Source organism: Bombina bombina, chromosome 4, assembly GCF_027579735.1.
Source record: "Bombina bombina isolate aBomBom1 chromosome 4, aBomBom1.pri, whole genome shotgun sequence".
Taxonomy (NCBI): Eukaryota; Metazoa; Chordata; class Amphibia; order Anura; family Bombinatoridae; genus Bombina; species Bombina bombina.
This window is the reverse complement of record NC_069502.1, coordinates 1,009,983,519-1,009,999,606: the sequence shown is the minus strand read 5'-3', so window position 1 is coordinate 1,009,999,606 and position 16,088 is coordinate 1,009,983,519. Positions and strand designations below refer to the sequence as shown.

Below are 16,088 nucleotides of genomic sequence, written 5' to 3'. Positions count from 1 at the left end.
GGGATAGTAAACCCCCAAATTTTCTTTTATGATTCAGATAAAACATACAATTTTAAACAACTTTCCAATTTAATTCTATTATCAGATTTTCTTTATTCTCTTGTTATCCATTGCTGAAGGGACAGCATTGCACTACTGACAGGAAGCTGAAAATATCTATTTAGCCAATCACAAGAGACAAATGTGTGCAGGCACCAATTAGCAGCAGCTCCCACTAGTGTATAATATGTGTGTATTAATTTTTTAACAAGGGATACTAAGAGAACGAAGCACATTTGAAAATAGAAGTGCATTTAAAAGTGTCTTAAAATGACATGCTCTATCTTAATCATGCAAGTTTAATTTTGACTTTCCTATCCCTTTAAGTGAATAGACTAGATAATCAGGGAGTCAGATTTGCTCATGCTCAGAACTGGTAGCATGAAACTGAAGTTTCAAAAATGTCTTATCACACTATGGGCAAAGGCTACAGTGAGAAGTTCTAAATTGTTTGCTCTTTTATACACAATCAGTTTCTTTTTATGTCTACTATGATTTAACATATTTGGTTTTACCAAAACATCACTGTTTAATATCACTTTTATCTTTGGATTAAAGGGACATGATACCCAAATGCTGAAGAGCTTGAAAGTGATGTTGCATAGCTGTAAAAAGTTGACTAGAAAATATTACCTGAACATCTCTATGTAAAAAAAAGGAATATATTTTACCTCAAAATTTCCTCAGTAGCCACATCCCATTGTAAAGGGACTTTAAGCAGCCAATCAGGATGCTAGTCCTGGGACTTGCAAGGGAGCTTGCACCTGAAATGTGCAGACACAGTCATGTTATTTCCCTCCTCAGTTTAAGGACGTTTACTATGAAATGTGAGATTTAAGTGAAATCTCATTAAATCACAGTAAAACAAAGTGTGACATCAGCACTGATGATGAAGATGATTGACTGTTTTTCCTTTTTTACTGACAGAAGCTGAAACATAACTGTTCACAGAGCACTTACTATTGTGAGCTGAAGACATTTTGAGGCAAAATATCTTTCATTTTTACATAGAGATGGTTAGGAGATATTTTCTCATCAGCTTTTTACAGTTATGCTGCATCACTGTCAAGTGATTAAGCATATAGGTATGATGTCCCTTTCAAATACAAGAACACATTATTTAAAAGCATATCAGTGTTTCAATCTAATTCTTTATTTTTCACTAGAAGAACATCAGAAATCTAACTAATGAATCAATAAATTCACAGCTATAATCACCTGCAGTTTAAAGTGCAAAAAATTACTATGTGTGAAATGTAAACATGTCTCAGGCTGGCACTTATACATTCAAGGCAATATATTAAAAGACAAAGAAACAGTGTATTCTCCTGAACCCTTATAGCATGCAGTATGTACAGTTGCATGATATCTTCAATCCACAGCTTCCTAATCCTAAATATTGTCTAGAGTTTTTAAATATAGCACCCCTTCAGTGGCACAGGGACAGTGTTGAGAATTAAATGGACAATCTATTGTAAAAAAAATTCCTCTTAAAGTGAATGTCAATTTTTCCGGTTTGTGTAATCTAGTTTTATAGAGATTCCTCAAATTAAGCATACCGCCACAATACATTTTTAATAAAATGTGTATTTTATTTTTTATTTTATATATAGCATATCGCTCATTCGCTTACCTGCTCCTCCCACTCACTGATTCCTAATTTTCATCCATATTACGTAAACAGCGGTCCCACCTGCTGTTTACGTATAGGCACTGCGCGCTCCCGTGTCTATTTTCCCTTGCGCATGCGTTACTTCTGTTTACGCTGTATAACAACATAGTATTCATTGAATGAGTCTATTCATTCAATGAAAACTATCGTTGTGAGTGGCGTAGGACAGGATCTCCAAAAAGAAAAAAAAATTCAATCAAGCCAATTTCAGATAAAAAAAATAAAATTTGAAGTTCTAATGTCTATTACTTTGCAACCGGCATATAATTATCAGCCTCCATTATTGCTAATGTACAATGTAAGATATATCTAACCTATATACGGAGCCCTTTCACATCCACTAATCCAAGCTTGACAATACAGAGGAAATGAAAGAACTCCGTATAAGAATGTATTGCTACCCCGTGTTTGTTACTATTGCGCATGCGCGAAATGTAATGTGCACGAGCTTACAATAGATTAGCTCTGCACCGAAGACTAACGCATGCGCAATAAGGACTTATTACGTAATGAGAAGAGGGTGGGTCCCCCCGTGGTTAGAGCCGTTATTGGCTATTAGGACATAAATCAAAAAGGTCAGCAACAGAGCGCGAATGCCGGGCGGAGGACGATTTAGCCGCAAATTGATATAAATTAATTAAAATAAAGGTATCCATTTAAAAACTTTAAATTTGATGAATGAAACTCAAGTTTTTTATTGATAATTGTTACACTGCTGTTTAGAACGAAGGCTGAGTTTACATTCACTTTAATGTGATTCCAATTAATTTTTTTTTACCAGTTGCAAAGTATAAAATCTATGAGAATTTGCTTTTTAAGATTTATGTGTGTATATGAATTAGCTGGTTTTGTGTTTTTAAACCACAATCTAATAAAATGGGTTGAGTTTGTAGGTATAATCACATTGTGTACATATACCTGCTTCTTTATCTTATAGCTGTCCATAAACCAATCACCAATACTTGGAGAGGATAATGAAAAATTAACATTTTATTACCTTATCTCTTCTATACCCCACTGGAAGTGTAATTTATTCTGCTGGCTGTGATTAAACAACTTATCTGAAGCTTGAATCTAAGGCCAGAAACTTTCAGAATAGAAATGGGATACCAATGGCTAAATCAACTATTTCAAATGCCAATATAAGGGTAAAGGAAATACTTGTAAACAATTTAATACACTTCAGCAGGTAAAGTGGATCATTGAGAACAAATTAAAGAGGAGACCATCTTTAAAGGGACATTATACACTCACACATTTTTAAAATGTATAGTTTTGCTTATTTTTAAATAACACTAATTTAACCAAGCCCTTAAGTTTTAGGAGAATACCGTCAGATACCTACTCCAGCTTGCTCCTGTTTGTGTAAAGGGTCTTTTCATATACAAAAGTAGGGAGAGGGGGGGTGTCTTATTTCCCACTTGCAGTGGGCTTTCCAGCTGCCTTTTCGACAGAGCTAAACCGAGAGCTTACAAGTAAGTTTTTAAACAGTTTTATACTGGATTTTTATATCAATATCTATGCATTTTATTCTTTATAGTAGTGTGTATTACATGCAGTAATATGAAAATTGGTGTATACTGTCCCTTTAAGTTAACTGGCCCTTTAGAGGGACAGTCAAGTCCAAAAAAAAAACTTTCATGATTTAAATAGGGAGTGTAATTTTAAACAACTTTCCAATTTACTTTGTTCATCACCAATTTTGCTTTGTTCTCTTGGTATTCTTAGTTTAAAGCTAAACCTTGGAGGTTTATATGCTAATTTCTAAGACCTTGAAGACTGCCTCTAATCTGAATGCATTTTGACCACTAGAGGGCATTAGTTTATGTGTTTCATATAGATAACATTGAGCTCATGCACGTGAAGTTACCCTGGAGTGAGCACTGATTGGCTAAAATGCAAGTCTTTCAAAACAACTGAAACAAGGGGGCAGTTTGCAGAGGCTTAGATACAAGGTAATCACAGAGGTAAAAAAAAGTGTATTTCTATAACAGTGTTGGTTATGCAAAACTGGGGAATGGGTAATAAAGGGATTATCTTTCTTTTTAAACAACAAAAATTCTGGTGTTGACTGTCCCTTTAAGGACTGTCCCCTTCAAATGGGTAAAGTTGGGATATAATATTAGGGTTGCCACCCGTCACTTAAAATACAGAACACCTCTAAGTTACACATGCTGCAGGGTGTGCAGGGAGGAATATGAATAGTGCTGTCCAGAAACACAATACATGTTCCTCCCTGCATACCCTGCAGCATGTGTAACTCATAAGTGTCCAGGAAAACATGGCTGAGGTGGCAACCCTATATATATATAATTTACCAGATTTGCTTTGATACCACACGGTTGGGTATTTCTTAGCTACAACAGGCATTAAGAAAAGGGAGAGCAGAGAGATAGAGGGGGAGAGATAGAGACAGAGGAAAAGAGAGAGAAGGGGGAGATAAAGAGAGAGGGAGGGTAGAAAAGCAAGGAAAGGAGATAGAAAGAAAAGAGAGGGGTTTGTTTTTTTCCAACTCTATATATTCATGTATGTGTTGCTATAACTGTTCAATGTAAAATAGTATGAGAATGTACTTATATTTAGCACAGTAGTATTAAAATTCACAGCACTGGAAACATTCTTTAGGCAATATTACTTTTGCATCAATAAACTACCAGGGAAAGCAGGCAATTACAGGGCGTGCCATACTAACGCAAATCATTTGCTGCAGGTTGCCAGAGGCTGGAGTACTGATTAAATGTAAACACTGGGTAAAATTACTTACCAATTGTTCACTTGAAGTATAGTGAGACCTGTGTCTTGTGCCAATTGTTTTTTCTGTTCTTCTGAAGGGTAAGGATGCTGCAAAATACCAAGAGAAATCTGTTAAAACCATTATTGTACTGTCTTTTGTTAGGAATAAAAATGCCAGCATGTAGCCAATAATTTAAACACAAAATACTGAGGTGTGTCATCCTTCTATTAGTTGAATAAAACATCATCTAATTATTAGGCAGCACAGACGAACCAATTATAAGAATTAGTGAAGTGGAGAAATAGCTATTAGGAATTCTGGCTATACACAGATATTCAATTTATCCTCAATTGGCACACAGTAGGAGAAAGTATATTGCAAGCTACACACAGACTGAGAATCAGATAAACATTTGCTCACACTATCTCCAAATTCAATTTAAATAGTGAAAAAGCAATAGCCACAAAAACTGCCACATTTGGCATCAAGCTCAGATTCCTCCACATTATGTGGTTCATCTACAAAATGCAAGGATTTTGGACACAGACCAAGTTAAGGTCACTGAACAGCATATTTTGACTAACATTAACATAACTGTTTTGGGCTAATCACAAGACAAGCCAAACACAGCTAATCAAAGGAAATTTTCTTAATGTTTTTCTAAAATCTGCAGTAATGTTTCTTATGAGAACTTAAGTATTTTTGTTATTAAAAGATGACATCACAAGGAATTACTTTAAAGGCCACATTAACTCTTTGATATACATATTTAATATGTTAATAATTCAGTATATTTAGAGCACAAAGAAAATGTCCCTGTGTGTCTGTGTAAAAACTGGTTGTGCACTCAGATGAACCCTATTACATACTGAACCACAGATCTTGTATCTAGACCAGCTTAGCAACACTGTTTCCGTGTATTTCAACTAACACTGTTTGGTGGTGCTGATGAGATACTTAAAAGTTTTAGAAACCCAATTCAACTTGAGAAGTCTTAAAATGTGGCAATCAAAATGTTCTATTGTTTTAAACTTGAAAAAAAGAAATAAAATCTGATGAGGAAAGTTTCAGTTGAAACTGATTACCTATAACTGACAAGTAGATTTAGTGATACACATTAATAAAAAAAATTGCAAGGGGTATAGCGGAGTGTTACATGTCTTGATGAACAAAACAATGTTTCTTGCTGTTCTGTGCTGTACTAGGATTCTAACTGAAATATTTAAGAAAATATGGGATATATATATATATATATATATATATATATATATAGTGTATATATATATATATATATATATATATATCTCACTATTGCCCCTGAGCTTACCTAGGTGTTTTTCCACAAAGGATACCACGAGAACAAAGTAAATTTAATAATAAAACTAAAGTGAAAAGTCTCTAAAATTACATACTCTGTCTGAACCATGAAAGTTTAATTTAGATTTTCATATCATAAAGGCACGTTGTAGTATATTATTGCAATTGCACAAATGCACATAGTTGCAGAATGCTGGTGAACAGCTGCGGTTTCTGTGCATTTTAAAAAGTAACACAAAACAGTACAAATACCCTGTGGTCAAATCCACTGCTAAAACGGATTTACTACAATCATTTTGCTAATTAAAGTATATTACAAAAATGCATTTTATCAAAATTGAAATGCACTAATTTGAATTTCAGTTATTAAACCCTACTAAGCCAAACACTGTGTTTGTGGTGCTATAACAGTATAACCAGTCTCTTTGTATTACAAAACAGTTGTAAGAAGTATGTTTTTAATGTTAGTCTGCAGCAAGCACAGGTGGTCCTATACTACCCATTCAGGCCCTTAGCACATAGCACGGTAGTGTATTATTGTTAAGGGACATTGAAGTGCAGCATCACTTTTAGTCAAAGGCTTATTTCATTAGGTCAACTTTAATAAAGCATATATGTTGGTCCATTCAGTTAAAAAACAGCAAACAGAAAGTTGATGAGTCAAATAGCTCCAGGGATATAAATGATATGAATTATTTACAATGCACCATCATATTTTCAGCATCGTACAATGTAATGTGAGGATAATAAGAATAAAATAACAGATGTACAACAACAAAACATTAGGTAGAACATAATGTTGTAATGTGAAAAGCCATGATGTGTTTTATTACATTAGGCTAGTTTCAGGATTTCACATAATTTTCTTTCAAAATGTGTTTTCTAATGTTTAAATAGGTAAAACAGGTTCAATTTGATGCAAACAACTGAATTAGTTTTTCATGGTTTAGACAGAGTATACAATTTTTAAACAACTTTCAAATTGACTTCTATTGTTAATTTTGTTTCATTCTCTTATAATCCTTTGTTGAAGGTATGTCAAACCACTACTGGGAGCTAGCTGAACACATTGGGTGAGCCAATAACAAGAGGCACATTATGCATCCGCAAATAAGCAGCTAGCTCCCAGTAGTGCATTGCTGCTCCTAGCCTACCTCGGTATGCTTTTCAATAAGGTATACAAAGGAAACACAGCAAATTAGATAATAGAAATACATTAAAGTTGTTTACAATTGCATGCTCTATCTGAATAAAGTTTTGAATTATAAACAACTTTTCAATTTACTTCAATTATCAAATTTGCTTCATTGTCTTGATATCCTTTCTTGAACATACGTAGCAATGCACTACTGGGAGCTTGCTGGTGATTGTACGCCTCATGTCATTGGCTCATTTATGTTATGTCATTTTTATTGAATACCATATACACTTTATAGATTAAAGGGACAGTGAATACCTTGAGATTTCTATACTAAATGTTTAGTTATGTGTAATGAAACAACTAAGGGTTGGATTACGAGTGGAGCGCAATATTATGCTTACACAATATCTGTGCTCCACTCAGTAATACCAACGCACGTAAATGTGCACTTGTATTACAAGTGAGGCGCAATGCAAACTTTGCATTGCCAGGAGGCCTTGCGCTCACGAGAGCATGCTTCCATAGGCTACAATGGGAGCCTCATTCTTATGTCGATAGAAACGACAAACCACCTAGCGCAGTGCAGGGGCCAATTCACGCAGCCTTGGGCAGCTATAAATATATATATATATATATATATATAAATATATATACATATATTTGTGTTTATATGAGTATATACACATATTAACACATAAATATATATTTATAATTTTATATAAGCATATACATATATATTTAGAGTGAAAACACAGTCTTCCGATGACCTCCATGCAATGGCACTTTCACTTTAACCCCTTATAACTGCTTTGTACAATTTTTATTTTTATTTTTTTTTTTTTTAAAGAAACATGCTCATATGTTTGTTTGATGTTACTGTACTGTCCTCTTTATTTTGGGGGTAATTGGGGCTACTTTTTTTTTTTTTTTATTAACCAGAGATCTGATCTCTTGTTAATGAATTGTAGCACACAGTGAAACCGTAAGCTTGCAGTAGCATTAACCAGCCACTTGGCTGGTTATTTAACGTGCGCCCGTAAACGGGCAAATTTGCTCCTTTGTTAATTTGTTTTAAATTTTTTTTGACTTGGCTGATATGTTATTCTAAAGAAAAACAGATATGTCTTGTAATGTCAAGATATTTTCTGTCACTTTAAGAGCATGTATCTACCAAATAAAGCATTTAAGATAACTCATAATAATGATGGCTAATGTAAGTTGGTCATGAGCAGGGATGAGCGGATGTTTAATGTAATAGTATTTCTAATGTTTTCTTTAAATGTAATATTCTATTTGAATTTTCTAATAAATCAATTTGAATTATGCAATATTTGAATTTGAAAAATTCAAATTTATATATTTGTAATAGTATTTCTAATGCTTTCTTTAAATGTAATATTCACATTATGCAATATTTGAAATAGAAAAATTCAAATTTATATATTTGTATCTATTTTGTATCAATTTACTACATTCCTACCACATGAACTATTGAACTTCTGAATAGTATTTGTAAAAATCGAATGTTACATTCGCAATCTTGAATGTGGACATTCAATCTAATTATAAACTTTCAAATTTGAAAGTGACATTCGAAAACTGTAAATAGCATTCAATTATAGAATTTTTAAGAATATTTATTTTTATCAACATTCGATTATGTAAATCGAATTTCTCCAATAACATGCGTTCTAACATTTAAATTAGAATATAAACACATTCGCCCATCCCTAGTCACCAGGGAAAGTATAAAAATATATGATATGTAGGTTATATTATTATTTGCAATGTTGATAACATATAGCAGTTGTTACATATACCAATCAAAATGTGTCTTGCAAAATAATTTAAACCAGGTCTGTGAAAAGGTTTAATGTGATCTACCAGTAGATATCTCAGTGCTGGTCAACTGATCAAAACATTTTTTGTGTGAGTTCTGAATTCCCCACAGCCACCAAACCGAAGGTTCAAAGAATTGTGCAAATATGTTTTACATGTATATTTTCTGCATCACATCTTCAGACATCTTCTGCATTATTAAGATGTGGTCAAGTGCAAAGAAATATAAGAACATTCAGAGGTCAGGATGCAAACACAAATCTGACCTTTGGTCGTGTTTGTCAACTGACAACTGTCACAAAAAAGTAGATCTCAACCTAAGACTGGACATTCCTGATTTAATCAAGAGTTCTGGACAGAAAATAAATACAGAATAAAGGTTGTTCATTCTTTTAATGTTGCTTATAATCCTTTTGAAAAAGTTTATCTGATGTTTTTCTACAAAATTCTAGAAGTCTAGAAGGATTTTTGTAGATACATTATTTGATAAGCTTTTTGTGATAGACCCCATAATTTGTTATCAATATGAAGAATATCATTGTTTAATATGTGTATTAACCAGTAGTTGTAACCATAACAAACATTTTGACAAAAGTTTAAGTAATGATAAAATCAGTGTTTTATTCAAGGAAATAATATATTATTATAAATTCACAGTTGGAAAGACAATTTCTTGAGTAGAATATGCTAGTTAGACTAGCTTTTAATTCCATTAGTATTATTTGCTAAGAAGGATTAGACATGCCCTGACATTTTTTGCATGCCTGCCTGCTACACTGAGCCATGGTCTACTGTATACAGATCTGTTGTTTTTAAAAGCATTCCACAATTCCTCTCATTGCTTGTACAATACAGATTTTTAAGAGGTGTAAAGAATATATTCATGTCAGTATGTTCTAATTTATTTATTCTTACAACCAGAAAACCAATTCACTAATTGATCTGTACTTTTATTTTTTTCTGCTTTGTTATTGAAGTGGTCATGGTCAAACTGCCCATTTCTATGCATTTTTAGTTATAATACAGTATTATATTCAGTAGCAGGACCCAATAAATATTTTGCCTTTACTATTGCCCTGCATCTACACAATCTACTTGTTTTATAGAGCAGGGGAATATGTAGGTGCAGAACAAATATTATAATAATAATAATAATAATAATTGATTTAAAGGGCCATCAAAGTAAAAACATTACATATTATTAACCCTTATCTAATCAGCAGAGCTAGTCACATGACTGAGATGTGCAACTAGTGCAGTTGACTGAATCAGCAGCGATTTCAGCTCAGGACTAGCAGTGCGCCACTTGTCCCAAGAAGCACTTCTACTGTGTATTTAACCGCATATGCAGGGTTATACACACAGAAGGACAGGATTGATAGTGGTAAAATGGATTACAGTGTGTAATTTTTTGACAGTTATGGCCCTTTAAGTGCCACCTACACCAATCATACTTCTCTTGTGGTCCAATTTTTCCACCAGAAAAAAATTGTCCCCCCCCCCCACAAAACTACTCTACTCCCCCTCTAATGCCCCTTTATATCTTAATCAAGTATGGATAGATACCCTTTTTACAGTGGGTACAATATAATGTAAAAAATATCCTCTTCCATCCTTTTGACAGCTCAGGGGCTGCATATGTGACTCTTTGAGTGATATATAATATTATGTTCCCATTTCAAATATTTTAAGCTGTCCTGACATGTACTGAGTAAACGCACACTGAAATAGATCATGTCACCTAAACTATGTTAAATTGACCTTGGTAACTACTCAGCATTCAGTTCAAAATACTAAAAGTGTTTAGCCTGCAAGTAAATGGGCAGAGAAAATGATATAGATTGGAGAAGCATGGAGATTATTATTTATAAAATATATTTATTCATTTAGTATATTAATTAAATGGCAGGTAAGATTAATAAATATAAGTTTATACAAACATTACATTTTATTTATTTTTATTCTTGCATATAGGTGCATATAGACAATGGAATAAATATATATAAAATACACACATATATAAAAGGGAGCTCTTCAGTTAACCCAAGCTTCACTCATATATTACAATGTTATTTTTTTCTAAATACCTCAAAAAAAGCAAGAAATTGTTTAAAACTGTAAAAAAGAAATGTATAATTTTCCTTTTTTTTTTTTTAATATTAGTGCTATTTTGTAACCAAAACTGTTTTTTACTGCAGTGGTGGAAAACCGTAGATCACGCTGCTTTGCCTAATCTCTCAACCCCTATAATAGACCACATGGTGTTTCAAAGTAAGAGGCCCTTGTACGACAGCTGTAATTGTGAGAAATATTACATATACATAAGAGTGCCTTGTGAATACAGAATATAAAAGAGAAATAAAACGTTTTATACCTAATCTCTGTACATTGCTATTAGATCCTAAAGTAAGGACAACTCTTACCATATGATCCTATTTTAAGTAATTGGAGCAAACTGTGTTGAATGTCATAAAAAAGCAATAATTGCTAGGTTGCCTCTAGTCAGTGAAAGTGAAGACTTAATGTCTATTATGCTGTTTTCAATTGTTCTGCATTCTTTTCAACAGACAAGTCTGGGCAAATTATGCATCAAAATAATTTAGCCACTGTAAAAAAAAAAAAAAGATGCTTAATTGAATATTACAAATTTCTCAAACTATACTTTGGTATATTGAAGTCATTTGATCTTCTTTTCAGCATATTTATTGACTTACTGTAGCAGAAACTTTCAATTTCATGAAAAATCTATAATTGCCATAATCACATGAAAGCCATGACTTCATGCACCTAATCTGCCTAGCCAAGGTCCATAATGACACAGGCATTTTAAATGAAACTTAATAAGTTAACAAAAAATATATATTTATATAGACACTCGCTGTCCTATAAAGAGTTTTATGGGTGAACTGAGGTGTTATCCTTTCATATACCTAAGAAAACATAACCACATAATAAAGTCTCATTATACCATAGACTTTATGATTTATAAGGAATAACCAAGTTCGTATACATAGTTTTTCCATCAATTTGTATTACGAGAAACAGAAGAAAAAAATGCAAGAAAGGAAAATTACCATCATATAAAAAAAAAACATCAGTGTCTTACACATTTTAAAAAGACACAGAAGAGTGAAATGAAAGATTCTAATGTGTTAGAGCATTTTATTATAGCACCACTGCTTGTTTATAGCCATGTACCCAGCAAAGGGGTAAATACTCCCCAATGAGCATATATATGTCTAGAGTTTTTCAGTATTGAAAAATACTCAATAACTCAAAGGGATAGGCAAGCGGACAATCTCCTTTCTTACATTATGGGTATGGTTAGGTATAGGCAAGCGGACAATCTCCTTTCTTACATTATGGGTATGGTTAGGGATAGGCAAGCGGACAATCTCCTTTCTTACATTATGGGTATGGTTAGGTATAGGCAAGCGGACAATCTCCTTTCTTACATTATGGGTATGGTTAGGGATAGGCAAGCGGACAATCTCCTTTCTTACATTATGGGTATGGTTATTACATAGTTGTCATGATTAAGGCAATTTTTAACCCATTAGACACCAGCTTTATAGTAACAAATTGCCTCTATCTCAGCTAAAAATAAATCCAGACACTAGCAAGACCACTTTCTTTAAAAAGGAAAATAATCTAAGGTATCATTTGAACCTCTAGGGGCCGATTTATCATTGTAACGGATCATGACCGCCGCACGCTGTTCGCATTTATTATTGCACAAGCATTTCTTGTGAAATGCTTGTGCAATGCCTCCCCCCTGCACATTCATGGCCAATCGGCCGCTAACAGGGGTGGTTAATCATCCCGATCGTATTGTATCGGGAAGATTGCTGTCCGCCGCCTCAGAGGTGGCGAACGAGTTAAGGAGCAGTGGTCTTAAGGCAACTGCTTCTTAACTTCAGTTTCAGGGGAACCTGAAACTACATGGGTAGATTGCAGCATCCGCTGCTTGATAAATCTACCCCTTAGGGAGTACTTGGCCAGTATGAAACTATCATTAAAGTGATGGTAAACCCAAGCGTATAACAAATGCTAGGATTTACCATCACTGAAAATAAACAGTTTCTCTCATCATTTTCGTAAAAAAACATGTTAAACTCACCCTATCTGTAAATATTGCTAACTCAGCAAATACAGTCGCCAACGGCACAGCGATTTCTTCAATGAGGTGATGTTTCCACCTCTAAACCAATAGCCATGTGTGTCAACTGACATCCTAGCACGGCTATTGGACTAGAAGTGAAAACGTCATCTTATTGGAGAAAGCGTTGTGCCGTGGGCGGACGGAGGTGCTTTGTTAGCAATATGCTTTCCTAACAGGGTGAGTTTAACATATTTTTTTACGAAATGATGAGAGAAACTAACATTTAATTTTAGTGATGGTAAATTCTAGCATTTGTTATAAGCTTGGATTTACCATCACTTTAACCCACTGAACAGCAAGTATACAGTAACTGTATTTGTCTTTTTCTCTGCAAAATTAAAATAGCACATACGACACCTTTGTGAAAAAGTAAAGGTGTAAACACAACCATATAAATATTACATGGTTGATGAAAAATTGATAATGTTTAAGCCACTAGATTAAATGTAGAGAAAGAAAATAGATTGTTCAAGTAAACTGCCCCACTCTCTATACCAAATAAAAGGTCTGTTCTACAAATGTAAATTATAAACTTAGTTATAGAATTTCTTATTGCAGGTTTGCGTGCATGTAACTGCAAACAAGTTAAACCAATAGGCAGGCAGCTCCCAAGCAGAAATGCACTACCGGTCCATAGCTAAACACAGCCAGTGACCCAGTGATGAGTGGCATATGCCATCAACCACCAGCCATGTTCAGCTCTGGAGCTAAAGTGCATATTTTGAAGATAACTTTAACTCATATATGCACACAACAGTGCAAAAGAATAAAAATGTCCATTTAAACAATGAGGGTGGAAGTAAACATTAAAAATAGATATATAGGTAAATTTATCAAGGCTGCAGGTAGATAAGTTCTCAAGTAGCGAACCAGTCCGCCAACAATCGCCACTTGTGATGCAGCATATCATGCCAACATTTAGAATTGCACAAGAGCTGTCTTCTGCCATCCTGCCCCTTGCCTGTCACACAACCAATGGTGTAAGAACAGGGTCTGCAAATCACCCCAAACTCACTTGTTCAGGGCGATTTATCTCCACCATCTCTGAGGTGGTGGAGAAAATTAAAAGCAGGAATTGAGGCTGCAGACTCGCTCATGAGAACCTACACTGCAAAACATCAGAAGCTGCTAATGCAGCTTAATGCATTGACACAATTTTATTTATATATCTACATTGATATTACTATGTTTTGAATTTTTTTTTTCCCATCTCACCCCTGAAATATTCTGTTGACACCCATGGTTTTGAGCATGTAAATATAAGGATAATCTGGGGTTGTCCAACCTAAGGCCTAGGAGCTGCAAAGTGATCCTCAGTTATTGTCGTCATGAACCTACTTCCTTTATTCCAAAACACTTCTCATTCTTCCCATTTTCACCGCAAGTGCAACTTGCAAATTGTTTTATAGTGAGTGGGAATATAGTTTATCTGAAGCTTTGGTCATTCAAAGTTTGTTTAGACAGGAATGTCTCAATTAAGAATATGTCTAAAGTTTGTTTGCTGTCCTTTTTAATAAACAGAATCCAATGTGGCCTTCATACGGATAGGGTTGGGCACCTCCCTCTGAATGCAACATACACTTACACCAGTGCTTGACAAATGTGTTTAAAAATTAGGAGCCAGTAAGAAAATTTAGGAGCCAGGCATATTTTTAGGAGCCAGACCGTTGGATTTGTATAAAGATATATGGAGAATAACCCAAAAAGTTAGGAGCCAGGGGTAAAATTCTAGGAGCCAGTGGCTACCAGGCTCCTGGGTTTGTCGAGCCCTGACTTACACACATGCAAAGACATTGTTGAATTCCCAATGCCAGAATGTCTTTTCATGCCTCAACTTTTTTACTTCATCTACTGTTAAATTTGCAAGTTATTGTACCTTGGCATTCACAATAACACAGCTACTGCAAACTGTTGCCAAATACTCCCATAGAGGAAACCACTTACAAAGTCAGAGGAAATCTGTCTATCCACTGGTAAACAGTGACTTGAGACTTTTACTTGGTTGCGTCCATTAGCATTGTACCATTATCTCTTAAAAGCTTAATTATTTGCAAACAATTGATCAAGATGGGAATATGAGAAAGGATATTCAGAGACCTGTGGGAGATGTACAATGCATTAGGAGAGCAAACAAAATTACCTTTAGTTCTCACAAAAGATATTAATGATTGGGACTGCATATAAGACATTTCAGTACTTGTAATGTTTCTCCTGAGTGCTCCCATTTTGATCTGCGCTAACACCTGAAGAATAAGCGAAAGCATAAAACAAAGATTATGTATGGGAAAGCTGACCCTGCTTCCCAGAATCAATGCTACACATATGTACTAGACAAATAAATGACTGGTTTCCTGTCAAGCCCCACCAAGCAGAATATTCTTGTTCCCTAATCTAGGTATTTATATAGTTAAAAAAATGCATTATATCTTATGGCAAATATTTTAGATACATGTTGTTGGACTGAATTCTCCCAAACTTAAAAAAACAGCTTTAAATCCATATTCATGGTAATGTCTTTTTTGTTTTTAATAACCTTGTTATAGCAAGTAAATGCTATCATTTTGGGTTTACAAAGGTTTAAAGGGGCAAAACAAAATAAAGTCAGAGCATACCATTTTAACAGACATTTTAATGTACTTATATTATCAAATTGACCTTGTTCTATTGGTATCCTTTGTTGTAAAGATACAAAAAAGCTAGTATACCATGCACACAAAAGACTAAGTGAATCTTTGTCTTACTTGCTCCAATCAAAGTGTGAACCAAAATCTAAAAAATGGGCTACATATAATCATAGGAAAAAACAAATATTAGATGGAGCGCCTTTCCACTTATATGAATAAGTTAAATAGTCTCAGAACAAAATGATACCTTTTTATATTCAAAAAAACTGCTTTGATTATTTTATTATATAAAACTTGGTGTTAGAGTATGCTAAAACATGGGTTGATTAAACCTTCACCTGTTAAATCAATAGTTTGTGCAAAAACCATCAGATATTATTAGGGGTCAATAAAACATCTTATAATTAAATTAAAAGGTATTTCTTAAAAAGAACGTCCTTTATGCTTAGTGAAAAAAGGAAGAATTTCTAACAGCCTCTGTTTGCAAATGCTATTGGGGTTTGTAAACTCAAAAATGCTTCTTCTTATTGTATGCAAAATATAAGCAGTAATCAATTGCA

At 34.0% G+C, this 16,088-nt stretch overlaps 1 protein-coding gene across 2 annotated transcripts in view; it reads right to left on the bottom strand.

Moving 5' to 3' along the window:
* MEIS1 (Meis homeobox 1) overlaps positions 1-16,088 on the bottom strand; it is a 199,460-nt gene that overhangs the window by 31,828 nt on the left and 151,544 nt on the right. For both annotated transcript variants that reach the window (XM_053712097.1, XM_053712098.1), the window contains exon 9: positions 4,476-4,552. In XM_053712097.1, the coding sequence (XP_053568072.1) occupies positions 4,476-4,552 (77 nt within the window). The remainder of the gene's footprint in view (positions 1-4,475; positions 4,553-16,088) is intronic.